The 27,534-nt window shown below is 56.3% G+C and overlaps 1 protein-coding gene across 3 annotated transcripts; it reads right to left on the minus strand.

Moving 5' to 3' along the window:
* Window positions 1–27,534, minus strand: NHSL3 (NHS like 3). 3 transcript variants are annotated; one of them, XM_078452101.2, is made up of 7 exons: window positions 26,977–27,534; window positions 6,560–6,730; window positions 6,420–6,475; window positions 6,003–6,126; window positions 5,307–5,423; window positions 2,651–5,215; window positions 1–2,219 (listed from the first exon to the last, which is right to left on the minus strand). In XM_078452101.2, the coding sequence occupies exons 1-7, from the start codon at window positions 27,209–27,211 to the stop codon at window positions 2,197–2,199; spliced, it is 3,291 nt and encodes a 1,096-aa protein (XP_078308227.1). In that variant the 5' UTR covers window positions 27,212–27,534; the 3' UTR covers window positions 1–2,196. The 3 variants fall into 3 exon arrangements, with proteins under 3 accessions (XP_078308227.1, XP_078308226.1, XP_078308228.1); XM_078452100.2 differs by lacking the exon at window positions 26,977–27,534 and adding an exon at window positions 18,070–18,300; XM_078452102.2 differs by lacking the exon at window positions 26,977–27,534 and adding an exon at window positions 8,683–8,886.

A 27,534-nucleotide genomic window follows, 5' to 3' on the forward strand; every position in this document is an offset into this window, starting at 1 on the left:
CACGTTTTAATCATTTAATTAACACCTTTGAATGAAACACACACACACAGCTCTTTCATGTGTCTCACTCAGGCTTCAGGGCAGAGGGAATGGATTTGTTTGTATAGACATATCAAAGACTCAAAAATTTAAAGAAATATATATATATACTTCTCTCTCTCTAACATTTTTATGGAAATTAAAAATCAGAGGCTTTTGGTCTCTCCATTTGCACTAGGTCAAGCTCATTTACCCCAGAGGACAAAGAAGGGTTGCCTCTTCTAGATCCTCCCTTCTCCTTTGTACTCTGTCCCACCCAGTGGGGAAACAAGCTCAGAAGATTCTAACTGAGGATAAGGAGCTCAAGTAACGTTGGGGGGGAAGGGGGGGGGCGGGGAAGAGACACAGAAGTTGGGCTCCCTCCCATCTCCATCTCCAACAGCTCCAAGGCTGCTGCCAGGGCCAGGTTTCTTTCGTGGAGGCTTTGGCCTGGTCTTGGTTCCCAGGGGGCTGGTCAGGAGCTCTGAGCAAAGCAGTGCATCCTGACTCTCCTCTTTCCCCGGCTCACTGGACAGGTGCGACATGTACCCAGCAGCCGCTCTCCATTACCCAAAGGGCAAGGGAAACCTTGGTTTACAGCCACAGGGAGAAGACCGCAGTGAGGGAGGGCCCCAGGAACCTGGGCTCTCGTACCACATCCCCTGTGTTCCCAGCTCTGGTTCTGGGAGGGGTTCAGCCTCTCCACAGAAGCAGCTGAAAGTGAGGTTCCTCAAGCCCAAGTCACTGTTGAGGAAAGAGGATCAGGCCAGAAGGGGTGGCCCTGGTGGCAGTCACACTACTGTGAAGGGAGGCACCGGGGCCAGTGGGGAAGCCAGCTTACCTAGATAGGAGGCACAGGCTGAAAATAGGTCATTAAAATTCCTAGAGGAGACCTCAGTAGCAGAAGCTGATGGCCAGGGGGCAATCGCCCAGCCTGCTCCCTAGGAGCACTGAACCCCCTTCACTGACTAGGGAAGAGTCTGGAATAGAATGCACCTTTGGCTTCCTTCCCATCCTTGTCACTCAGCGTCAGCTCCCCCCAGTGAAACCACCTGTGCTGAAAGGCAGCTGCAGAAAGAACATGCACCGAGTAAAGAGAAAGGTCAGAGAATGTAATCTGTAGGGCCAGGTCTGGGCCCACTGCCCAAATAAGCGCTCCCCTGGCCAGACCCTCCACCCGCCTCCCTCAGGGCTTCCTGCACAGCTGAAGGGGACACAGCTTCGCCACAGCCCATGGGCTCCTGCCTCTGAAGCGTTGCGTCTGCCTGCCCACCCCAACCTGATCAAGTGAAACAAGGGGCAGATGCTTGGCATTACCAAGTGCCCGCTGAGAGGCCTCCCTGTTCTGTCCTCCCACTCTCTGAGGACAGAGCCTGTGGACCTCCTCTCTTCTTCTCCCTCCCACCGCCTCCCTCATTTGGGCCCAGGCAGTCCCCACTTCTCGTCCCCTGCATGGAGCACCTGGCAGAACTGGAAGGCAGGTGGTTGGTGGTCAGTTGAGGCACAGGAAGGCTAACCCCTGCTGCCCCTTTTGTGCTTTGGAATTCCACAGCCCCGCTCCTACCTCCAGCCTGGAGAAACCTGTGGGAATACAATGACTCGCCCACCTCCAAGAACTAGGAAATGAGCAAACTGGATCGGAGGGAGCAGACTGGTCCCAGCTATGGGCTGGCTACCGGGGACTGATGCTGCCGCCATGTAAACAGGCCCTTAGAATGAGGCTTCATGGGCCCTGGAGGATGGACATGCAGCCACTTGTCAAAAGTGCTTTGATTCTGGACTACAGTATGTGCATGATTTGGACACGGGGGGGGGGGGGGGGGGGGGAGGAAAAATTCACGTGAGGCGCTCTCCTCCCAACCGTGTGGCCTCAGGGCCAGCAGGGGGCGCAGCCACCCACTCCCACCAGCTACCTCCTTCAAGATGAGGCTAAGGCCAAGACAAGCAGCAGCTGCCAGAGGGGAATCCATCCAGGGAGGAAAAGGCATGAGCTGGATGACTTGGAGGGCAGGATCAACACCAGGCTTGCATAAATATCGAAGGCTGTGAACGTTAAGGCTGCAGGCATCCTCTCTACTAGGTTAAGTGTCTGCCGTATCGTCTCATCCTTGGAGCTGCTCAGGTCCCTGAGATTGTATTCCTGGGATGGGTCAGCCGTGCCAGTGAGGTGCCTGGCGGTCAGACCAGCTCTTTCTGTGGGTCTGCGGCAGGGGGAAAAGAAGGGACATTCAGCAAGGGGCCTCTTGGCTTAGTTCTGGCTACTAAGAGCCCAAGGCACATCCTCACCTCCTCAACTGACCGATGCCAGCAGCACCAGCTAGATGTGTTACAAACAATACCTCTGACATGCTAATGTAGGCATCACTGCCCTGCACTTTATGGTGAGGAACTTAAGGCCAGGATGGGTAGATAAAATGGCAAAGTTGGAGTTCAAACTCAGTAGGTCTGACTTCAAAGCCCTACATACCATGCTCCTTCACTAGCTTATCAACGGTGATCGCTCACCCTTCCCAGGCAGCCTGAGACCAGGGAAATCTTAAAGATCCAGTAACAAATTCCCAGTAGTGGGACTTCAGACACCCGCTTCCCAACACCAGTGATGGGGACCCACCCCCACCCCCACCCACCGTACCTGAGCCAGGTGGGCCCAGCTTCTGCTCCTCCAGGCCCACCAGCTGCATGACACTTCCATTCTCCGCCAGCTCCCCCTTAGTCCTGTCTTCAGCATGGAGCCCGTTGGTGGGAGGAGCAGTAAGGGACTCAGCCCGAGGAAAGCTGGGCGAGGTGGATGGCGGGACTCCCACAGAGGGCTTGCGAGCCACGGGTGGGGGAGCTTTAGGTGGCTTCTTTGGGGCTTGGGGTGGCCACTGCTCTGAGATGTTCCGAAGTTCGGCCACCAGATTCCGCTGGAGGTCAGCCTGGGTCTCAGGGGACACTGGCCTCTCCAGCTGCAGCTTCTTGGTGCCCCTGGAGAATATGAAGCTGGCCATAGAGGCAGGGGACTGGGGAGACCGTGGCTCCACCTCAGGCGGTCCATTGGGCTGGGCACTCGCAGGGTCCTTGCTGGCAGCCAGACCGGAGGCCTTGAGTTGGACAGCAGCATGGAGCCCTGAGGAGGGGGCAGGCGCTGGGCTGGCCCGCCCTGACAGGGCCCTTCGTAGCGGCTTCTGGGGGGCTGACGGCCCAGAGGCCGGGGTTGCAGCAGCCGCAGGAGCGCCCACAGAGCGCAGCCGAACCATCTGCAGGAGTGAGGGCGTGACCAGGGGTGCGCCAGCATCCTCCCTGGGAACCCCGCTGCCTTTGCTGCAGCCCACCGGTTCCTTCCGTGGGAGCTTGGCCAAAAGCCCCGAGACAGAACCAGCTGGAGGTGGGGCTGGTGGAGCCGGAGGAGGGTCTGGGGAACCGTGAAGCTGGCTCTGGGAAGAGACAGCAACTGAGAAGGATGAAGCAGCCAGGGATCTAACAGGCTCTGGGGGGCCTGAAGGGCCTGCAGGCTCAGGGCCAGCCACAGAGAAAAAGGCCTCCTCAGGTGGGGGGAAGTCAGCCATGGAAAGGTCTTGCACCTCCGGTGCAGGAGGCGGGGGTGGGGGCCAGTTGGGGTCTTGGAGGGGCTCCTCAGCAGTCTCTGGGGCAGATGGGGCCTCAACGACCTCAGGCTTCTTAGTGGGTGGGGGGGGAGGATGATAAGATGGGGGTGGGGACGGTGGGGGTGACTGGTCTTTGGAGGCACTGGGTGACTCCTGTGGCGGGGTCAGGGAGGTCTGCGGAGTTGGTGGGGGCTCGGGACTCACATCAGCAGTAGAGACCGGCCCGGGGACCACAGCAGGAGTGGCAGGAGCGGGGGCAGCTTGTTTAGGACTCTTGGACTTGGAAGGGGGTGGGGAGAAAGGGGCGGGCACCTTGGGGTGAGGAGGTATGGCAAACCTGTCACCCAGGGCAGTCGACATCTGTGTACCAGACCGGTCTGAGGGGGCTGGGTCAGAGGATGAGGAACATAGAGACGTGAGGGAAGAAGAGACAGAGGCCCCAGGGGAACGAAGGGAAGTGACACGTTCTGGTTTAGGGGGTTGGGCCTTGCCTGGGGAAGCAGGGGCCCCTGTTAGACCCTTAGGAGGGAGGGTAGGAGTACCACTTTGGCTCGAGTACCCACTGGAGGGTGAGAGCGTCCGTTCTGGGGAGCGTGGGGGACGCCGGGAGCCACCTGGAGACAAGCCAGGCACCCAGGTGCCTGCTGAGTTGGAGGGACACGGAGCTGCCCCCGTCCCTTCTGCCCCACCAGTGGTGGGTGGCCGAGGCAGCTGTTGCTGCTGCTTCCGCTCAGGCCTGGGCGGCAACCCCAAGGGCCCGTCGGGTGCTGCTGAGCCCCGCTGATGGAGTGAGTAGGTCCGGCGGGGAGGTGGGGGGGGCCTCTTCAGCTTACGGAGGGACACGCTCCGGCCGGACAGCTGCCCACTGCTCCGAACGCTGACAGTGTCGGAGGCCTCGGCCGTGCTGCCCCCGCTGGGAGAGCCCCTCCCACTGCCCCCCTGGGGAGGGGGTGCCACGCTACTGCTAGCCAGAGAGCCCTCGGGCTGACCCTCAGAGCCACCCTTAGAGGAGAGGGTAGAGCCATCAGACACGATGGTCTCAGAGGACTGAGAGTGGCTCCAGGTGTCACTGGAGGAGGAAGGATGGCGGCTGCGGGGCCGCGGGCTGGAGGCCGAGGAGAAGCGGCCCAGCGAGCGGACAGAGGCCGGGCTGGCCGACAGCAGGCTGCAGCGGCTCAGTGTGCGCAGGCTGCAGCGGCCCAGGGCCACCACGTCCACCGTGGGCGGCAAGACAGCATGCGGAATCAGTTTTGACAAGTAGGTGGCCTGGGGCGAGATGGACATGGCTGGGCTCAGGGGTTCTGGAGGCCCTGCCCCTCCTGTCAGTCCGGGCACCGCTAAGGACATGGGCCGTGTCACTGGCGGGGGCCGGGCTCCTGTGGACCGCCCAACGAGGGTGTCATCCCGGTAGACGCGGTCGATGTGGCGCTGCAGCATGGCCTCGGCCTCGGCACCGGCCTGGGCCCGTGCCTCCAGCGCCTGCAGGGACACCCGGGCCCCTGTCTCTGAGGCCGGGCCCGCTGGACGGCCATCCACCGTGGGGATGCGGACGGCATCCCGAGGACCAGGAGGCCGAGGGGTACCTGGTGCCTCACGCTCGTTCCGCAGACCTGCGAGGGACAGGGAGGACCGGGGGGTCAGCGGAGGGTTCAGCCAGAGCTCCCGACTCACCACCGCTGCCCTCCTCCCCGCCAGGCTCACCGAGTTCCTTCTGCACGTGCTGCGGCAGTCCCAGCACCGTGCTCCGCCTCTCGCGCCTTCGCCGCCCCGACTTCCCGGACGATTTGGAAAATGAGTCATGGGGTCGGAAGGTGGACCCTGGGGGCCAGTCCAGGGGAGAGAAACCGTTAGAGCAGGTCTCAGGACACATTTTGCAGAGCACTACTTCTGTGGAATCACTAATCAGTGCTCTGCAAAAAAAGATTTCCATAATCAAGGAGGCGTGGGCCAAGCTAGGTTAAACAAAGCTAAACACTTCTTTTCTAGAAGGCTGATCATTTCCAGTGATAATTTCCACTTAGTGAACAATTATTATGTGTTAGCATGCTGAACACTTGGCACTCGTTCCAATAATGTAAGTACTCTTAACCTCATTTTTATAGAACATCAAACCAAAGATCAGAGTGGTTAAGGGTTGGCCCAAGGTCACACAGCTGGGAAGCAGCAACACCAGGCTCAAACCCAGGTTTCCTGACTCCTAACTGTCCTGCTTTGCAGTTAATGTGCATGGTGAGTCTCCAAGAAAAACGCAGGATACTGTGTTTCCTGGATTCACTGACTCACAGAGCCTTGGGAAATGCCAGATGAAGAGGAAATGGGGCAAGGAGGAGGTGCTGGGACCGAGGTAGTGCCCACTGCCCCCTCCCCCGCCGGGAATCCTGGCCGGTGAGCAGACACCTTTGCGCTGGATCATCTCTGAGCGGATGGAGAGAGCGTCCTCTGCTGTGGAGCTCTCAGCCGTGTAGGATGTGGTCTGGCTGCAGAAAGAGATGCTGTCTTCATCTGGCCCCATCCGGGAGGACTGTTGAGGGAAGAAGGAGATCAGGCCCTGGCCTCAGACATCCCAGAGGCCTACGTGGGCCTCTGCTGTTGCCTCTTCAGGGCTTCCCTTTGGAACTTTTGACTTGGATTCTCCCCAGCTTCACCTAGCACTGAGCGGGTTGTCAGCTGGACTAGCCCTGAGGGGTCATCTAGTCCAGCCCTTCGTGATACAAAAAGGAAACTGAGATCCAAAAGGGTTCAAAGACCATACTTGCCAGAGATTCAGCAGGAAGGGAAAAGCAGAGTCAGGACTGAGCTGGGGGCAGAGCTCACCTGGATGCTCTGGGTGTCTCCATGGTCCCAACCACCTTTATTCAGTTTCTGTTTTTCTGGAAGACACCAGAAAGGTGTGTCGGGCTAGGTCCCTGACCTTGGAGAGCTAAGAGGGATACTAGAGGGGAAGTGAAGGCTACCTTGGTGCTGGAGGGAACGGAGCCCCTCCTGGGCCTGCGTGTGCAGCTCTTCGAGGTGAGGCGGTCGCCCACTGGGGAAGAAGACATTGTCCTGGTGCTCATCCACTACAGACCCCGGCCCCTGGCCGGACCCCACACTTAGACGTTTGTCACTCTCAGCCTTGGCAGAGCCTAGCGGAACAGAGGAGGAAGAGAAGTGAGGCCTGGGGATGCACAGGCTCCACCACAACACACCCCAGTCCCAAGACTGCACACGGTCCCTGCACACACATGCAAGGCCTGCTTCCCCCAATCTGTAGACACAACCCACGGTTCTGAGTTATACACGCGATACACACAGCCCCCATGCACATATGCAAACTGTACCCAAGAGTACACATCTGAGCACCCACACCACACAAAGTTCCCCATACCCAGGGCACACAAGCCCACCACATACGCACACAACACCCACAGGCTTCAGGACATACACAAACAGCATCCCAGTATAAACACATCTGGGAACCAACATCGAACACAGGGGCCTCCAGAGAACACAGCCAGCCCCTAGGTCTATACACAACAGCTACAGTTCCCATTCTGTACATATACAAACAATACCCAAGTACATACACGACTGTGTATCCACATGTCACACAGGGACCGATGTAAGGCACCCTGTATACACATAGCCCGTAGCAAATACACTGTCTTGTCTCCACACCCCGAGCTTTACTTTACAGAAAAAAACCACCCCTTTCAAACACCCCCCTTGGCCCAGGCCCAGGAAGACACTGTGGGACACTAGGAAAGGGTGTGGGCTTTCAGAGGTCACAACCAGAATTCCCAGGAAGTCCTGGTAGGAGGGACAAATAAGGCACATGGCCTCTTATGTCCCCTACTCACCCATGTGGCTATCCCTTAGAGGAAAGAAGGGGAGGGGAGAAGGCCCTCCTCAGGGCCCCTCTAGCCCCAGACAAGGCAGCTCCAGCCTCTCTTGGGAGAACAGTCCCAGGCATCCCCCTCTCCTGGAGGCCCCAACCCCTGGTGCAAAGGAGCCAGGGATCCATTACAAAGGATCCTGTTACAGGCCCCGCCCATGGGGAAGCTGGTCATCTAATCCTGGGAATAGGGGGCTGTGTCAGCACTTTGCAGCTCCAGCCCCCCTTTTAAATGGAACCCACAACATAAGCAAAAGCGCTGGGAGGGTCATGTGACCTTGGCAGCACCTTGTAGAGAGGGGCAGGAACAAAACAAGCCCTTTAAAGGGCCACACCCCAGGATGAGGGTCTTCAGCTCAGACACCTGCCCATTTCTTCTTCCCTGGCCCACTCTTCAACAGCCAGCTCCTGCCCAGGGAACCTGCAGGAACCCTACAAGGTCAGAGCTCCTAAGTCTCCCAACAATCCCGATGAGTCTCACCTAATCCCTGCATTTTACAAGTTGGGGAAACAAGATCGACGGAAAGGCCTTGCCTACGGTCATCCAGCAAATCAGAGCCAAGACTAAACTCCAGGTTCCCAGAGGGGATACCTGGACCACACTCCAACCAAGGACATTTGCTTGCCCGCCTCCCCCCCACCACCCCCGGCGAAAGTCTGATAAACCATGGCCCCCATGTCTTAATCCAGGCCTGAAAGCCCAGTTCCTAGAGAAGCAGTAAGCAGGCGCACTCCAAAACTTCTCTAGGGGCCCCACCTTGGCCTCTAAACAACGTTTCAATGATCACGCCCCAAATTCCAGGGGCACTACTTTTCTCTCTTCTCTGCTCCCCACATCCCATCCTTCCACACATGCTGATTGACCTGGAAGAGGGTGCCCTGCCTCTCAGAACTGAAGTACTGGGATGTACCCAGTACAGTGTGGGTACCCGTGAAGGGAGGCAGTCTCACCCAAGGGCTGCAGACTTCAAGGTCAGAGACATCTGGATCCATCCTCCCAAACCCAAGCAGGGCCCAGACAAAGGCAGCGGAAAAGCCGCTGGACAAAGGCACAGGGGAGGACAGGGTAGTCTGGCCTCATTACTGCCCCCCATCCCCCACCCATTAGCCTTCCCCGGCTTTGATCCCCTTTTTACAGAAGGCTCTGGCAAATGGAGGTGTCGGGGTCCTTCTTTCCCCCCCCCCCCAGCCACACCCACTCACCCTTCTTCTTAAAGAGCCCGAGGAGCACCGGAAGGCGGCGGCCCAGGAACACCACCATGACTGCGGGCGCCACTCGGGCCGTCCCCTATTCCGACCTCTCCGGAGCGCCGGGCGCCGCCTTCACCGTAACCCAGCACCGAGTGGTGCGAGTCGCCCGCCCAGCTGCAGAGCCAGCGCCAGGCAGGGGAGGGGGAGGGGCTGCTCTCCAGGTCCTCCTCCCACCTGCGCCACTGGTCCCGCCCACCCACCGACCCCGCCCCTCAAGTGGAGTGCCGTAGCAAGAACCATCCCAGATTCTCATGGGGAAACTGAGGCCCCGAGTCTGCAGATGCTTGGCTCTGGTGGAGAGTATGACTAGCAGGGCTGAAGACACTCAGTCCCAGGAGCAGACCATTAACCCGTCCCCAAGTCCTTTACTAAACCGTCAGGGGCCAGAGCTATGGCAGGGGTCCCAGCTGCCAGATGGTGGGTGGAAGAGCCACTAAACTACACTTGGCATGATCCCCAAGTCCTCCTGGCTGGTGAGGGTAATTCCCTGGGGGAGGAACTCAGAGGTGGAGCAGCCAGGCAGCCCAGAACTGCCTGTGATGGCAAGTTCACCGGCGAAAGCCGCTGGGACACAGCCCAGGACACAGTACTAGGAAGCCAGGGAGATGCCCAGAGCAGAAACACAGTGGCCGGTGGGAACAACTCCTCCTGTGTATGTTCGGGACTTTCTTCCCACTTTGGTCAGGTGGAAGCAGCCCAGAGAAGCACTATGAACTATCCAAGGTCACACAGCAGAGGTAGGCTTCATCGTCCCCCTCCTGCTCTTCCAGCCCAGGATCCTTCCCACTGGCCTCACTCTATGACTTGGTGACTCTGATGAATCACCAGGTAGGGAGAACAGAACTAGCCAAGAAACCAGCTCACAGCTAAGGGCAGTAAAAGTGGAAGGTGGGAGGAGGGAACCGGAGGGAAGTCGGGCTCAAGTTCAAATCCAGCTCCATCACACACAAGTCATGACCTCATATGGAAACAAGGCCAATAAGTCCTCTTTATAAGACAGTTGTACCCATTCATTCAATCAGCAGTATTTATCGAGCTAGTATTGACAGCTATAGCAAATGGAGAACTTTGTCTTGGTCACCAGTACATCCCTAGCATCTAAATCAGTGCCTGTCACATACTGTGAGTTCAATAAACATTTGATGAATACATGAATGAGGTAGACTAACAATATAATTTTAGATTAGTGAAGACTGGGAAGCTATGATAGAGAAGGGGGTGCCTATAAGAGGCATCAAGGAAAGTCTCTCTAAGGAAAGGACATTGGAACCAAGACTCGAAGGAGGAGGAGCCCGCCAGGGCAAGTGCTGGGCACAGAGCCCTAGGGACAGAAGCAAGAGGAAGTGTCAGCCTTGAGGCAGGAGTTGGGGGGGGGGGGTGTCTCCCAGAATAGAAAGGAGGCCAGTGGGGCTGAAATACGGTGAGCAAGGGAGAGAATGACAGGAGCCAGGTTGAGGTGGGGCCCGGTAGGCCATGGCAGAGTCTGGCTTTTATTCAAAGAGCCCCAGGAGGTCAATAATGAAGGTTAAACTGGGTAGGAACAGTGTTAAGAGATACCCTGGGCAACTCCAAAAAGAGTAGCCGAGAAGGTGGAAGAGAAAGTCTGTGAAGTGCTGTCCCCCAAACTTAACCTCAGGACACCCCTCTCTCACCACACCTTTCTCTCTGAGCCCCTAAGGATCTAAGAATTCACAGTGGCTCTCATGCTGCAAGACCCCTCTGCAGCCCCTTCCCCATTCGCTGCCCCACCTCTCAGACCACTCAGAGGATGAGCCCTTGCTCTCTAGAAAACAAACTTTTATGCAGCTGGATAGTATGTAAATCCACAAATCACTTCAATCTAAACAACAATCCTAAGAAGTGGGCACTTTTTTTTTGAGAGACCGAAAAAATGCTGTCATAGTTGGGAAGGGGCAGAGGGAGTGGGACAAAGAATCTTGGGCAGGCTCTGAGCCCAGTGCGGAGCCCAATGCGGGGCTTGACCTCAGGACCTCACGACCTCGAGATCATGACCTGAGCGGAAATCAAGAGTTGGACACTTAACCAACTGTGCCACCCAGGCATCCTGGAAATAGGCCCTTTTGTCCCCATTTTACAGATGACGCAATGGAGGCTAGAAGGGGCAAGCTGGGAAAGGGCAAGGTGGTATTTGCACTCAGGACAACTGGAATCCAAAAGCTATGCTCTGTCTGCCATGCCAGCTACAAACCCGATCTCCCCTCTGAACAAGGGCTGAGGGACCCTCTCATCCCCAGAAATTCGAAGTTTCTTGGCCACAGCCTCCCCTCTTCCCTCTCTTAGGCCAGACTCACCTGCCCCCTTATTAGTCCCGCTCAGACTGAGAAGAGCAATAGGCCTCATTACTTTAGGGTGATTAATGCCAGGTGCTGGGGGAAGGCAGTCTCTGCCCTCATGGATCTTAAAATAGCCCTTGGAGGCAGGTTCTCGAGGATTCTCTCCCATTGTTGATCATGGACCTGTGAGGCTCCGAGAGCTAGGTGACTTCCCAAGCCCTGGCTGGCTCCAAAACTGAAGCCTTTACCCACACAGGACACAGTCATCCTCAGCTACCCACTAACCAAGGAAACTCAGGGCTGAGCTCCACTCAGGGCATGGGGGAACATCAGCTCAAGGTCTCAGGCCCAAGCTGGCAGTCAGGGCCACAGCTGCAAAGTCCCAGAGGATCCAAGGCTCTCACACTTGATAACATCTGGTTGCTCCAGCAACACCCCTCCCCCCACACCCACCGCTTGGCCAGAGCCTGAGGCCTCTCTGAGCCTCGCAAGGCAAGGCAAAGCAAAGCAAGGCAAGGCAAGGCTTGGGTCCACACACCTGTGACTTGCTTAGGGCGGAGCTCAGCAACCAGAGTCTCCAGTGGAGGGCAGGGACCTCACAAAGAAACTGGGGCCCAGAGAGTGGAAGGACCTTGCCCAAGGCTGTATTTAGAGCCTTCTGCCCTGGCACAGTCCAGAGGTGCAGCCTGGGGCTGAAGCTCCTGGCTCAGCCTGCAGCCTCCACCTCCCCTCCTCCCCCACCTGCCAGAGGAAGGAAGCTTCCTGGATCAGAGAAGACACCTTGCTCTCGGCCACACCCCCTAACATGAAGGGCACACCAGGAAGCACACATGCAAGTTCGTGAGCTCAGATATAGTCCAACCAGCAGAAGTATGTGCGCCTGCACCTCCAAAATGTCCCACTGGGCCCCCCCCACACACAGGTGGGTGCTCGCAGGACCACGTCCACAAAGCACACCCAGGCCACCCTAGTCCGTGTCCTCACACAGGAGCAGGACCGCAGACTCACGCAGGGCCCAGCCAGGTGGCTGTGTGTACACAAAGGCAGGTGCATGTACCCACCACTGTGGGGCTTTCCTGAGCTTGGGGACAGGGAAGAAAGGGGGAGGGAGCCCCCAACCCCCAAGGCCAAGGGCACATTTGTGCGCATGCGTACACACTGTCTTGGCAACATCCTCCATGGGGTGAGGCCTCAACCTGCCCCATTCCAGAGCAAGGGGCGGGGGTGGTGGCGCGCCCACAGCCAGGCAGGCCTGACTCAGGGGAGAGGAATGAGGGGGGGAGGGAACAGCTGCCCAGGTGGCCTTACTCAGGAGCTGGAGCCCTCCAGGCCTGGGCCTGACCCCGCTCCCTCACCACATTTGACCACTGGCCAGGCCCGGGAGCCAGGATTCAGGGTGTTCAGAGGTCCTAAGCCCCTCTGTACTGGTGAACAACCCAGGGCCTTCCAACAGGAGCAGAACCCAGAACGTATGGAGATTTTATTCTCCAAGACAAAGGGAAATGAGTATAACAAAAACCTTCACGTGGAAGTTTCTCTTTCTTTTCAGTCTCACAGAACACCTAACAAAAAACCTGAAAGGTATGTCTGACTTCCCTTTTCACAAAGAGCACAAGGAGGCTCCAGGGAAAGTGACTTGCTCAAGGTCACTCAACCAGGAAGTGGCTGACCCCACACTGGAACTTGGGTCTCACTCCAAACACTGCAATGGTCCTAAGTCCGAAGAAGTTAAGGGATCAGGGGGGCTGCATGCAGCCTCAGTCCCTGCCCAAAGAGGGGGAGCTCTGCACCCCACTTCTGCAGAAGGGAAATCCCCCTCCTCTCTCCCCTCAGTGGGAAGCCCCGCCCTAGAGCAGAGCTGCAGAGCTGACAGGCCGGTTTTAAGATAAATATGGGGGGGCAGGGAGTGCCCCAACAAGGAGAGGAGGATCCCATGCCTCAGGCGGCTGCAGGAACCAGCAGTAGTGCAGGGAGGAATTAGCTACAATAATATTAATAAATGTCATAATGAGTTTCCGGGTCAGTATCTGCTCCTGACAATGACATAATAATCTCTCTGGGCCAGGGTGCGAGTCTCAATTTCCAAAAACCCTTTCCTTTGTTCCTTCAAGGCACAATTATCCCTACCTTATATATGGCAGAGAGGCAGCCACGATGAAGTCAAGAGGGGAAAAGCCTGGGAATCAGGAAGCCTGGATTAGAGGCCTTGGATAAATGAATCAGCCTCTCTGGGCCTCAATCTCATCTGTAAAGGACCAACACCTACCTCATGGAGTAGCTGGGAAAGCCAAAGCCACACAACCAAGTGTAAGCACAAAGTGTGGTCCTCAAGGGAGCTTCTGCCTCTCCAGGGTGTAGGGGTGGATAAAGGTCTCTCTCAGGCCCCTCCGCCTTTCTACTGGTAACAGGATAATAAACTCACATGTATTGATAGTACCAACTGATTGAGACACACATGATCTCACTAAATCCCCCTTGCCATACAGAGGCACTCCCTCAGGGTCAGTGACTTACCTAAGGTCACACAGCTAGTAACTGGCAGACTCAGGGTGTGTGAACCCAGCTCTGACTGGCTGCAAAATCCTGTTCTTCCCATGCCACCAGAGGCCTCCACTCCCACCCACTTCCGGAGCTCTCTTCAAATCCCAAGTGGCCTTAAGGACCATTATTAAGATAAAGCCTGATAAGGGACACTTTAACAAGAGTTCCCTATCAGCTCCTCAGTGACTTAGTCCTAATCCTCCTGTTTGGGAGGGAAGGGAATTCCAAGCCCAGACCAGAGACCCCAGGGCCCTGGGAGTCAAGAGCCTCAAGGTTTGAGCTCTCACTGCCCCTCAATTGCAGCATGATGCTGAGCCAGTACGTGCCCTTTTCCGAGCCTCAGTTTCTTCATCTGTGAGATGGGAGGGTCGGAGAAATGATCTCTAAAGGTCCCTTAGCATGTGGGCTCTGCCCCTAGGAGGGTAGTGTCCCCCACTTTGGGTCAGGGCCTGGGGCAGCAGCGGGGGCGGGGGGTGATCCCTGCGACCAGAGAGGGCTGGGCCAGCCCCTTGTCTGCAAGCCCAAGGCTTCCACAACCAAGTCCAGACACACTGTTGGTCACAATCTCTCCCAGGAAGGGGGAGGAGATGTAGGGAGAAGCTGGGGGGTAGGTGAGTAAGAGGAACAGGACTTTTCCCAGCTGCGGGACCTACCAAAGACCCCTGGTGCTCCAAGTACAGAGGCAGGGGGAGGGATGAAAGGAATTCCAGGTGGTCTGACTCCCCCAATGACTTAGTCTATTCCCTCAATCTCCCGATCAGCAAGATGGAAACAATAAATCCCACGGGGACAGGGGAAGGGGGTGGCTGTGTATAAACCTGACAGTACAAGGTCTGGGAAAAAGAGGAGGATCAGGGGCATCTGGGTGGATCAGTCAGTTAAGCATCCGACTTTGGCTTAGGTCATGATCTCCCGGTTCTTGGGTTCAAGCCTGGCATCGGGCTCTGTGCTGACAGCTCAGAGTCTCCCTCTTCAGAGTCTCCCTCTCTCTGCCCCTTGCCCCCACTCATGTTCAGTCTCTCTCTCTCTCAAAAATAAATAAATGTTAAAAAATTAAAAAAAAAAAAAAAAAGAGGAGGGTGGTATGGTGGGGGATGCTCCCGGACTCCCAATTCACATCTTTCACCAATCCCCCAAACTTCCCAAGACCAGACGCCAGTGGGCCTGGGGAGGGACGGGGGTGTGGTTGGATTCCTGAGATCCAAGGCCAAACAATCCCAGCAGGTTAGTATCTTTCCAGCAGTGAGAAGGCCTCTCCCTGTCCACCCTTACCATTCCCTTTCATCCAAGGGCATTGATCCAATGGACCAGCCATTCCTTGAATCTCAGTTCTCCTTCCATTTCTCACCTGCTCCCTCTCTGAGCCCTTGGGGGGCTTCGGTGCTGTCCTCAACCCCTGCCCCTCTCCCACAGTGCTTCCTCCACTTGTGCTCCCCAAACCCCCAGGGCCTCGGGCTTTCTTTGCCCAGAGGACCTGCAGGCCCCTCAATCATAAGAAGGAACCCATCTATTCCTAAACTGATTAAGGGCACAGTCTTTAAAATTTGATAGGCTTGAGTTTGAATCTCAAAGCTACCTCCTTGCTGAGTGGCCCTGGGCAAGCGACTTCACTTCTCTAAGCTCCAGCTTCCTCATCTGTAAAATGGGAAGGATAATGGCTTCTAGCTTATTTCTATACCTGTTGGGGGACAAATGAATTAACTGACGAAAGGGTTTAGCACAGAACCTCATTTTTATCTCTGAGTTATTATCTCTGTCACCAACCCCCCCAGCAAAGCAGCCTGGAGCATTAAGCCTCCACAGCCCTCTCTGGCCCATACGCCCAACATCTGATTAATCCCAGGTCCTATCACTTCTGCCGCCTCCTCCTCGGTGTGTCTGCAACTGCCACTCCTCTCCACTCCCACAGCCCCCACCCTGTCCCTAGCCCTCACCTCACCACCTCTCCCCTGGATTACTGCAACAGCCTCCAGACTGCTCTCTTGAGCTTCCACTCTCACTGCTCCACCCCCCAACCTGTCCTGCCTGCACCTGCCCTGTTCTGGCTCCATCTTCCCAACACAACACTTTCATAGGCTCCTCCCTTGCTCAAACACCTTCATTGGCTCCCTATGGTCTACAGACTCCTGCCCTCTCTGCTTGCCTTGCATCATTTCCCTCATCCTCTCACAAACGAATCAAATGGATAAGTACTCAAACCCCAGTCCCATACCTGGGCAGAGGCCCAGGCTGAGGAAGCCTTAACAATCCTCAGCACAAGTAAAACCAAAGGGATTGAAGTTTGCATTCACAATGGAATTTCTCTTCCCAGGCACAAGGAAGAAGCCTCAACCAGTTTTCTCTCCAGCCTCCATGCTCAGGTTCAACTCTTGCCTTTGTTCATGGCCATTTCCCAGAGCTGAAGAGCATCCCTGGTCATCTCTCTCTCATTTAATCAACAATCAGGACTCCCTCCAACCCTGTAGTTTCTTCGAAGGCCAAATTAAGACCATCTCTCCAGTTTTCTAAAACTAGCCCCAACCCAAAAGCCTTCTGAATATTCCTCAGCCCCCACACTTACTTCTCTGTTGTCTTGACATTGCTTTCTGGTTTCTTAGGACCACCTTAAAGCCTGGTTGGTGCCTGAGTTGCAGCAGGAGCTGTAAGAGCACAGGGACTAGTGGGCAAGAGACTGTAAACCTAGTCCTCTCATCTCCCTCTCTCTCCTACCACAAATGGTCACAAGTCAGCACCCACAGTTGGTTCTCAGGAAACCATCAGATTAGAGTGGCCACGGGAAAGCCGGGGAAGAGCCCCAGCCCCACCCCTTGGTGCAGGATCTAAGAGAGACAGGTGGTCAGATGGATTTCAGGATTGCTGGGACAGGGAGACTACTGGAGGGTCCTGGAGTCTCTCATCAATCCACTTTCTGAGGAATCCTCAGAGTCTACCAGAACATAATTAACCCTTTTCCTACTGTTATTTTGATCATCACTGTTATTCTTCAAACCGCTACTAGCACATGACCTTAGACAAGCCCACCTTCTCTATCCATAAAATGGCTAGACAGAACCGTAAGGGTCCCAGAAGTCGCCTAAGCTATGCCCCCCTTATTTCACAGACAGGCCCTTCCGTGGGAGCCAGGAGGTCCAGAGGAGTGAAAGCAATCTGCTCAAGGTCACCAGAGCCCATACCAGAGTCACACTGAAAATCCAGACTCCCCAATTCCCAGCACAGGTTCTATCTGTCACCCCCTGCCCCCGTGTGGAGGGATGAGATCATCAGGCTCATTTCAGAACCTCTAGGAATGTGGGCCACCCTGGGAAGACATGGGTGGATTCTCCCACCACAGCCAAAGGAACCCCACCCCACCTTCTCCAAGATTCTTCCACTCCCAAAGGCCAGAAGGAATACCTGCCTCTGTTGGAGATCCCCTTATCTTCCTCAGGGGGAAAAGCAGATCTAACCCCGAGCCCCTACCCCATCTCTGGATTCACCAGGTAAGGGAACTGGCCACCCTCAACAGCCCCTCCTCCAGCAACCCTTGGGACTCTGGGGGATACCCTGAACTGTCGCACCTGCTGGGGAAAACCAGGAATCCTATCTCCCAACCCTAGAGTTGGAAGCCTTCTCCATTCTCCCCCTCCACCCACCCCCCACTTGGAGGCTGGAATGTGACCCGCGGAGGGATCCCGCAGCACGCCGGGAAGGGCTGCGTTCCAGCTCGGTGGCTGCACTGAAAGGGGGACATGCGGCAGCGACCACGGGAACCGCGGGTAGGGGGAAGGGGGACGACAGGCAGCGGCGACGCAGATGGGGGTGGGGAGAGAGCCCAAAGAACCAGTCCAACTCCCAATCACGTCAAATGGAGGCGGCCCATAGTCTCCAGCCCCCTGGTTTCCTGCTTCTCTCCTGCACCTTTGTCTCCCGTCCCTCCTGCAAACTTTCAGCCCGTTGGGGGCTAACAAGTGTGAGTGTGTGTGTATGTGTGTGTGTGTGTGTGTGTGTGTAAAAGTGCCTTAGGGTCGGTCTTTGAGCCTGAGTGTGGGAGTCTGGTTGGTTGTGCAGTTCTGAACCCGTGGGTACATCTATGTGCCTAAGACGCTGGGCAACTGTACCTACATGACTGATGTGTGTGTGCGAGTGTGCGAATCTGCGCGTGTGGTATAATTCCTGTGGCTGTGTAAACCGTATACCTAGGTGTATGTACCTGTCTCAGGGTCTGTGCGTTCTACAACGACGCTGTGGGTGTAAACGTGTATGCGATTTTGCGTCTGCATGTCCGTACATTTGAGTGGGTGTTGTGTGTGACTGTGTAAATTGTGAACATGGACGTGTGCCCGCCCGTGGGTATTCGCATGTACGCGTGTCTCTTTGCGCATGTGAGGGGTGGGGTCTGTGCGGGGGATTCCCGGGCCCCCACACTCACACCCACCAAGCCCCGGGAGGGGGCAGCAGCGGTGGCGGCGGCTGCGGCAGGGAGACCCTCCTCCCCGCCTGCCCCGCCCCCACCCCCGGCCCCTACCTGCCGGCCGCTTCGCCGACCGCCCGAACCGCCAGAAGCTGCGGGGCCGGGGGCCGCTGGGGGCCTTCCTCTTGTGGTGTGAGTTGCCCATGGCGGGCGCGGGAGCCGGCGCGGAAACCCTAGCGCAGCCCAACCAGCCCGGCCGCCGGGCCCGCAGCCCCGGGAGGGAAGCAGAGAGACGCGCGGGCGGCCACCGCAGGCGCCCCCAGCCCCAGCTCAGCCACGCCTCCAGGCTTTGCGGCCAATGGCCGGGCCGGGGGCGGGGACGGTGGAGGGGCGGGGCCTGGCGCGCGTCCCGTAGGCTCCACCCCTCCCGGGACCTGGGAGACCAGCTGAGCCACCCCACCCAGAGCGCTCGGGAAAGGCCGGTGTGTCCAGGTGGGGCAGGCGGGTCGCCAGCTCTCTCAGCCCAGCGGCCGCCTCTCTGAGGACTGCAGTGGCGCCCAGAGAACGAGGGCCAGGTCTCCAGACAAGGGGGGTCCGGAGCCCCGCTGCTGCTGGGGCCCACCAGCCACCACCCCGTGAGTGTCACGTGTCTGTGTGTGTATCTCCTGTCTCTGTGCCTGTGTGTACACATGTATCGATCTGACTGTATTTCTGTCTTAATAGTGTTTCAATAACAGCATCCTTTTATATAGCGCTTACTATGTGCTAGGCACTCTGATAAACTGCCTTCATGCCACAGAACAATTTTATAAGGTAGGTAGTTTTATCATCCCCGTTTTACAGATGGGGAAATAGGGGTTCCATGAAGTCAGATGACTAGCCCAAAGTCAAACATCAGTAAGCTACAGAGCTAGGACTCAAACCCAGACTGACTCCAATATCCGCTGATCCATGCTACTACCCCTACTGTTTATCTGTGCCTCTGCATAACCTTGAAGGAGGGCATGTAATTGGGCATTGGTAACTGTATGCTTGAATGTGGCTGTGTAGTTGTGTACCTGTGTACATATCTGTGACCCTGAACGTGTGGGTTCCTCTGTGTAAACATCCATGTGCATCTATCCATATCACTGAGTCTGTTTTCAAACATCTGGATATGCGCTTTTGTGTACCCACCTACGTAACTGTGGCAGGCTCTGTCACATTGTGTCTGTGAGTGTAAGTAATGGAGTGTATAGGTAAACATGTGAGGCCACTCATGTCTGTGTGCCCCCCACTCATCTCCCCTTATACAAGTCTTCATCTTTCAAACCTAGGCCTCGCTTCACCTCTTCTAAAAACCTTCCAGGCCGCCACGCTATCCTCACCTCTGTGTCCTCACAAACGCCCTTGTGCCCAGGGCTCAGCAGCCTAGGCAGTGACTCTCCTTTACCATTGCTCTGCCCTGTCTCTCCTACTAGGGGCAGCATGGTGTAGCAGAGAGACTGCTGGGCTAGAAGTCCAGAGCCTTCAGTTCTAATCCCCATATTGCTCATCCTTTCTGCCACCTGGGTAAGCCTGTCCACTGCACCAAGCTGCCTCTTATGCCCAGTGGCTCCAGGGCACCCTGTCCCTCCCTGCAAAATTGGGGAGTCAAGCCCCACCCTCCTTCAGGTCCATGCCTTGCTAAGAGTTTGCGATTAACAACAGTGCAGTCCCCGAGGGGTTATATTTTATTCATCCACTCATCACGCATACACTATATACCAAGATGTGTGCACCAGGTTCCCGCTTTGCAGAGAAGAGGGTCCTGGCATCAAAGCTGGGAGACCTCGGAGTATCTGCTAGCCCAATTCCCCTAATTTACAGATGGGGCCCATAAAGGAGAAAGGTGGTATGAAGGAGCAAAGAGAACACTCAAGGGTAGCGTCCAGATCTCTTGACATAAGCTGAGCAAGGGTGTATGCAAAGAACTTCAAAGGACGTCTGGAGTGTAGCAGGTGCCTTGGCCTTTGCAGGAGGCTTTGCAGTAACTGCCCTGCCCCCAGGTCAACTCATCTCCCACCACACCCCTCATCAGAGCTCCAGCTGCACAAAACTGCTTGCCACACACACACCCATACACACCTCCAAGCCTTCCCACATGCTTCTTCCTCTTCCACCTTTGCCTGGAAGATTCCCCATTTTCCTCAAGATCCCGCTGGACAGTTTCTTCCTCCAGGAAGTCTTCCTTGCAGCCCTCCTCCCCCAGCTCAGCCCTCTGTGCTCCCACAGGCACTAGTGCTGCACTCTGATAGAACTGATCACACCTCACAGCCCCCCAGCACCCTCTGCAACACCATTCCAACACTCGTCTCGAGACAACAGCTTGTTGTGGTATCTCCCTTTCCAACCAGAAAACAAGTTCCTCGGGGACACTGATCGCCTCCCTCCTCTCAGCAACCCCAAACGCAGCACAGTGTCGGGCACGCAGCACGTCTGCTGTGCGGTGTTGAACAGGACCTGGTGGAGGCAGAGACGGTGGGGCTGGCCCGCTGACGCGGAGGAAGGTGGTGATGATGTCACTTAAGTACTGGGAAAGGTGAAGAGGCACCGGCAGGAGAGTCCCAGTCTTATGTTCTTTCACTACAGAGGCTGTGCTTGCTCCAGGATCCTGGAGAAATAGTACTGCCCACAGCCAAGAGCATGAGAGAGCCTGGGGTAGGACTGTGGGAAGACGTAGCTGGTATGGAAGACCAGAACTCCTAGAAACCACAACACTGGGCTGAGCACCTGGTGACTCTCTTGAACCATGGTGAAGACCTCACCTAGCTAGAGGCTTGGAGGAGAGGGGTGTCCTAAGCAGACAGGGAGCAGACCCCAGCAGCAGCTTCCTGGGAATTATGCACTTTGCCAGAAAATTTGGGGGTTAAACCCTTTGCAAGCTGAGCTGTGTCTGTCTCCCCTCCATGCCAATCACAGGGCTGGGCACCTTGTGAGTAGGGCTGACAACCCTTGATGAACCAGCCCCTGGGGGCAGTAAACACAAAAGCACAGAGACAGTGGAGTATACTAATGGGAGAGACCCAACAGCGATTCCACCCCTCCGGCCCATAGTAGCTGCTTCCAACCTGCTTCCAGCTTACTTCCTCCCCCAAGTCAGCCAAGGGCCTAGAGGTGGCCGTGGGGTATGCTGGGGTATGCTGGTATGTTGACAGAAGGTGGAGGTGTGGATACCTGCTCTCCCTGCCCCACCACCATCACGGTGGCCCAAACAATATACAATGCCTCCTCTCATTAGTTTTCATGGGCATGTGACAGGCCAGGAGCAGCTGAGGCAGCTTTGAGGTTTGGGGAGACGGGGATTTCCAGGGGACAGCTGGGTAAGGGGAGGCTCTCCCTCTGTCCTTTTCTGACAAGAGTGTAGATTTTTCTGGCCACAGGGCTTAGCCACCCCAGTTCAGCAAACTTTGCTGCCAGCCCTGCTTCAGGGGCAGGAGATGGACAGAATAGTGGGGGGAGGGCCCATCCTAGCCTGAAGGGGATTTCCAGAACACTGGGATGTGTGCCATGGGTGGGGATTTGAGGCCTCCATCAGGAGGGAGAGGGAGAGGCAGCTGGAATGAGCCCCTGAAGGTGTTGGAGGTAAGGGAGGGGGTGGAGCCCTTCTTGGACTCAGCTTCCTGCTCATCTCATCCCACTCCTGGTAGAGGCACCTCTCTGGGGCTGGATTTTCCATTTGAAGTCTGAACAAAGGAGTAGGGAAGCTAAGGTCAGCCTGGCAGGTGAGGGTTCCTGCTCCACCTTTAATGCTGGCTGGCTGTGTGACCTTGAGCAAGACACTTCGTCCTCTGGGCCTCAGCTGCCCATCTGTATGTGCCATTATGGCAGCCTGCAGCATCTCAGGCCATCAACTCTGAGCATCTAGGATCCACAGATGCCCATGCTCTGGGGCCCATATCAGATCACCTAGCTATTACCCAAAGCCACTTTGCACCAGGCCCTGTGCTGGGCAGTGCAGAGGGAAAGGACCATCAACCCAGTCCTGCCCTCAGGGTGTTCAAAATTATGAGGTATGGTGATTCCTGCAACCCACAGAACCCAGAGAGGCAGCTGGCCCCAGCTCCTTGCAGGCACCTTGCCTGATTCCAGCACTGCAAATCCCTCAACCCCAGCTTCCTTTCATCCTTCCATTTTTGTTTACATGTCACCTCCTCTGGGAAGCCGTCCCTAATCTCCCCTGGGATCACTGTGCTTCCCTCCTTTGTCACACTTCTTGACCCTTCATTACCTATTCCATGTCTGGTTCCTCCCTCAGATTGTGAGGTTCATGAGGACTGGGACCTTGTCTCTCATTCATCCCCAGAACAATGCCAGGCACATAGTATAGGTACTTATTACCCAATATTAAATACTTAATCAATATTTTGAAATACAATAGTGAGGCACCCTCTCCCATCTGGACCCAAGGCAGATAATGCCCATCCCTTCACAGGGGCCTGGAGGAGGTGGTCCCAGATTCCTCTAAGGAAGTCACTCCCCCATTGGCCGTATCCCACAGCAAAGAGAAACCTACCCCTAACAAATTGGTCCAGGCCCCAGGCTAAGGACACTGAGATGTCCTACCCAAGAAGGTGGCCAGAAAAACATATACTGTCCAATTCCAAATCCCTTAAGCACCCTGTTCTAGTCTGGAGGCAGTAAGTTCCCTGGGGGCCATCACAGAGATGAGAACACTGGTGCCAGGCCTTGAGAGATGAGCAGGAGTTCAGTGGATAGAGAAGTGAAGATATGCACACCCTAAGTAGGGGAGACGGCACATGCAATGTGGAAATACATAGAGTGTTTACTGAAAAGCAAACAGACACTCTCCTGTCCTTAGATAGGCAAAGTGTCCATTACCCAAAGTGCCTTAGGGTCCTGACTTTGTTTTGGAGCTCCTCAGGCCCCTTCCTCAGCAGAGAGAGATGGCATTGTTCACACTATTCTCCTGGCCCTCCTTACTATAATATCTAGGCCACTCGGTCCCAATGTCTTGTACATGACCGGCCAAAAGGCAGCCTCTCCTTTCCTGAGCATAGCTCCCACCCTCATGGCCCCAGCCCATCCTTAAACCAGAATTCTAGAGCCAGAGAGGCTGTCAGAGGCCATGAAACCCCATCTTTGTCATGACGGGGCATGTGTGGCCCACCATGGGGTGCCACAGAACGTGTACAGAGCACAACTCAAACTCAGGAGTCTCTCCACAAACCCACACCAAGGGCAGTTCTCCCTGAGTGAGTGGCCAGAGTTCTTCAGGTGAAGTCTGCTGGACTCGGCAAGGTGGCTCCTGAATTCTTTGAGTACTGAAGTCCTCTAACTCTGATCCCAAGAATGATCCCACTCCCCACCCGGCCACTGTCCACTGCCCGCGAGTAACCTTCTTCGGGAGGGCTACATCCTCCTATGTACTCCTCTCCAGAGTCAGAAACACACCCAGCCTCATACTGTTTTGTTTGGAGAGTGTGGCCTCTGGAGGCCGACTGAGTGCTTCTGTCATTCCATGCAGGTGGGGACCTTGCCTGTCTTGTCCCAGGTATCCACGTTACCCTGAACAGTGCCTGACACTACATAGTAAAGGATAGGTCTTTTTCAAATGAATGAAGCCGAGTGACCTATTTTCTCCCCTATAAATGGTAATAACTGCCCACCTCTCAGGCTGTTGTGAGGACAAGGGAAAACACTCATAAAGATGCCCAGCCGGGGTCTGCCAGAGAGCAGCCTTCTTGTTACTTCTTCAAGTTCGCCGGCACCCTGCTCTTCTATGCTGCTCACCTCCTGCAGAGAGCCTCCCCTGATTATCTATTTGGGCTCCAGTCCTGGCATCTGTCCCAGAAACACTTCCTCCCCACATACTTGTCTGGAGTCCAGGTGATATTTCTGGAAAATATGGCCTCTTATTTGTTTACTTTTTCTTATGCCTGAGTCCTCTTCTTGGGCAGAGGTAAGATTCTTTCTGTGGCTCCCGCCTCAATCATCATCACCACTACCACCATGGGTATCTGAGGCGTAACCAAGAGTGGATTTCCAAACATGGATCAGCTAATGTCCAAGTCCTCAGCATCACAACCACAGAAACTTGCTACCCTCTAGACCTTTCTCCACAGCTTCACAAAGCACTTGCATGGCTGTTATCTAATTGGGTCCCTGAAACACCCCTGTAAAGCCAGGATTTATTATCCCTGTTTTACAGATAAGGAAACTGAGGCTTAGAGGGGTTTAATAATCTGCTGGTGTCACATAGCCTGGGAGGGGCAGCAGAGTTGTCCTGTCAGCCCTGAGCCTATTCCCTCCAGACTGGGTCCTTAGAGCTCAGGTGATTAATAGCAACCCTTTGCATTTTTGTGGTGACTTCACTTTCGCAAAATTTTCACGTCCCCTCTTTTGAGAATCGTACAGAGACAGAAATCTTGGAGTCACAAACCCACCAAGGCAACGTCCAACCAGAGGGTCACCCCTGTGAGAAGGTCCCCTGTCTTCCCTGAGCCAGTAATGGAATCAGTGGGACCACAGAGAAGTTGCTGCCCAACATCACAGGGCTTGCGAGCAACTGAGCCAGGATCTGGACTCTTATTTGCCTGACTCTCATACTCCTCCCACTCTGTCAACTTCCCTTATTTCTCTCTGGACCTTTTCCCTTCTGTAGAATGGGTTGGATGAAAAGATCTTTAAGCCTTACCCCCGGTCTATGTCCCACCTGTATGTCTTATTTATGAAAACGGTACCGGTTGGAGAGGCAGATGGTTTGAGTTCAAATCCGAGTTTGGGCAAATTCAGCACTCACTGTCACTGAGCCTCAAATATTTTTTCATCTGCAAATGGGCTCAAATGAGATAATGGATAAAGGGCTCCTGGCACATTCAGAATAATCAATAATTGTCAGATTTCCTCTCTTTTCTTTCTAAGTCTGTGCAGAGCAGTCCTGGAAGACAAGTGCTCAAAATTCTACTCTAAGCTCAGTTTCCCCATCTTAACTGTAGTGGAGTCAGATTAGGGGAGCCATGACCTGCATCTCTGGGTCTCTGGTTCAGAGACTGGGATGGGGGAGCTTCCCAGCAAAAGCTCCTAACCTCTCAAGAATTTTCCGTATATTCCTCCTTCCCATTTTCCCCAGTCTCCATTCTGAACATTTTCCCCAGAAATAGTTAAGCCTTCTTTGGGCTTCCCCTTCCTGATCAGCAGTGCCAGTGGAGATTAGAGAGATTGGATTCATTTGTCTTCATAAACAGAAAAGAAGTTGGGCCAGGCAGGTGACAAGGAAACAATTGGAATAATAGGAGGTTGGAGCAAAATGGAGCAGGACTTCCTCCAGTCATACCCAGGGCCACCCCCAGACCTGGGGAAACAACAGCCAGGGGCAGGGAGGTGTTTCCCATGCACGTGGGCTCAAATCAGGCCGACTGCTGCCCAGAAAGCCCAGTGCTACTGGATACCAAACACAACGCAGGGGGAGGCCTAGCCACTGAAGCAATGACAGATATACCCCAGGAGGTTGGAGCAGGGACTTATAGGATCAGCTTTCCCAGCCCCTGCCTCCAGGCTGGTCTCTGGGGAAAGGGGTCCACTTCCCTGGGGTACACCACTAGCTTTCTATCTCCAATCCTCACAGTCTGACCACAATCCATCCTGCTGCAGTTCTGACCCAAGCCCTCTTGAGAGGGGGATGACTTCAGACCGAATCCCAGTGGGACAGCCTTAGGACAGACTCGGGCATCCAGTTGGGAGTACAGAGCCCTTGGAAACACCCTTCGCCCAAACCCTCCCTCAGGGCTTGGCCCAGCCATCCCTGCCCCAGCACCCTGACTTCTATTTGTGCCTGGGCCAAAGGGGAGCAGGGCCCTCATCCAAAAGGAAGATCAGGCCGGATGCAATCACACAAGAGGCTTTTCACCCTCTTCCTGACCCCTCAAATGTTCCTTCTAATTCTCCTGCAGAGGAGGTGGTTAAAGGACACTGGGAGGGTAAACACAGATGGGATGGGCCCGCACACACCGCCATTTCCTCACCTCTGGCACTGCAGCAGGAGCCACAGGGAAGGTAGACTTCGGAGCAAGGCAAGCCCCAAGGGAGCCCCACCCTCTTGCAGAGACTCATGCCCTACCCCTCAAACGGGAGACAGAAACAGAGGGGGGAAATGAGAAAAGAACCAAGCAAGTGCCCGAAAGAAAAGTGACCCCAGCAGGGATGAGCCAAGTCAGCCATCCGCCCCACCCCCCCACCTCCCCTCAGGCTGCCCATCCATCAGGCCAGAGAGCCCACAGACAGGGAATTGGCTGTTGTGTTTTAAGTACCCATCACAGCCCAGATACAGCTTCTCCGTTAATTTGGGCCTCAGTTTCCCCCATCTGTAAGCTCGCTTCCAACACTGACATGTTTCTACCAGGCCTGGGGGAAGGAGTGATGGGGAGGGGCGCCATGGTTCGTTCTCATCCGTGAGCTCACCACCCCAGGAGGTGGATGTTTGCGGTTTGGCCCAGGGGAGTGGTGAGGGGAGCCAGGTGGGAAAAGCTAACACAGTTAAGAACCTAAAGCACGCTATGCCCCACGTTGGGTCCTTTGTGGGGCTGAAACACCTTTTGAGTGCAGTTGACCTTCCAGACCTGGAGGAACCCCCACCAGAGACGCAAGGCCACTTGCCTCTCCCATGGGCCCCAGGCCAGAGCCAAGTCTCTGACCCCCTGACTCAGCAGAGGGCAGAACCTGGGTGAGCCTGGGGGAGGGGGACTGCCTCACCGTCCCAAGAGCCAGATTGCCAGCACTTCCTGCTTAAACCAGGAGATTCCTGCCCCAGCCGGGGGTCCCTTCTCTCCAGAACGGGGCCGGGCTGACTCTGGGCGATGCTGGCGGGGTGGGGCGCGCAGAACCGGGGTGCTCGGGCTGAGCCCCGGGCTCTTCGCTCCCCCCCCCCCCCGCCCCAGTGCCTAGAGGCTCACCCCTCCAACGCGCCGCGGACCCCTGGGTGAGCCACCCTGGCCGCACCCTCGGCGCCGCCCGGCGCGCAGCCCAGGTGCCCGGCCGCCTTACCTCGGCCTTTACCCTTGGCCCTCCTGGCCTTGTCGTCAGCCTTCTTGGCCCGGGGGGCGGCCGGTTCGGCGCCCTCGGCCCCCGCCGCCTTCTTCTTGCGCCTCTTGCCCCGCAGCCAGCTGAAGGCGCGACGGAGGCCGGACGCGCCGGAGCGGGACTTCTTCCTGCGCGGGGGGCCGCCCGGACCCCCCGGCTCGTCGGCCGCAGGTGCGGCGGGGGGCGCGCGGGCCGCCATGGCGCGGCGGGCGGACCGGGAGGCGGGGGTCAGGCCCCCTGCGGCGGGGCACCCATGCGCGGGGCGGGCGCGCAGGCAGGCGGCCGCCGCGGGGAGACGCGCGGGAGAAAAGTTTGGGCGGCGGAAGCGGAGCCCGCGGGGAGCGGCCGGGCGCCGGGAGCGGCGCGGGAGGGGCGGGCCGGGCGGCGAGCAGGCGGGGCGCGGAGGCCGGCCGGGAGCACAGGAGGGAGCGGCCGCGGGGCGGGGGCGGCGCCGCCTGCCGCCCTCCCCGCCGCCTCCGGCCCGCGGCCCCGCTCTGGGCTCTCGGGGGGCCCGAGGAGGGC

This window comes from Panthera onca, chromosome C1, assembly GCF_046562875.1.
Source record: "Panthera onca isolate mPanOnc1 chromosome C1, mPanOnc1 haplotype 2, whole genome shotgun sequence".
Taxonomy (NCBI): domain Eukaryota; kingdom Metazoa; phylum Chordata; class Mammalia; order Carnivora; family Felidae; genus Panthera; species Panthera onca.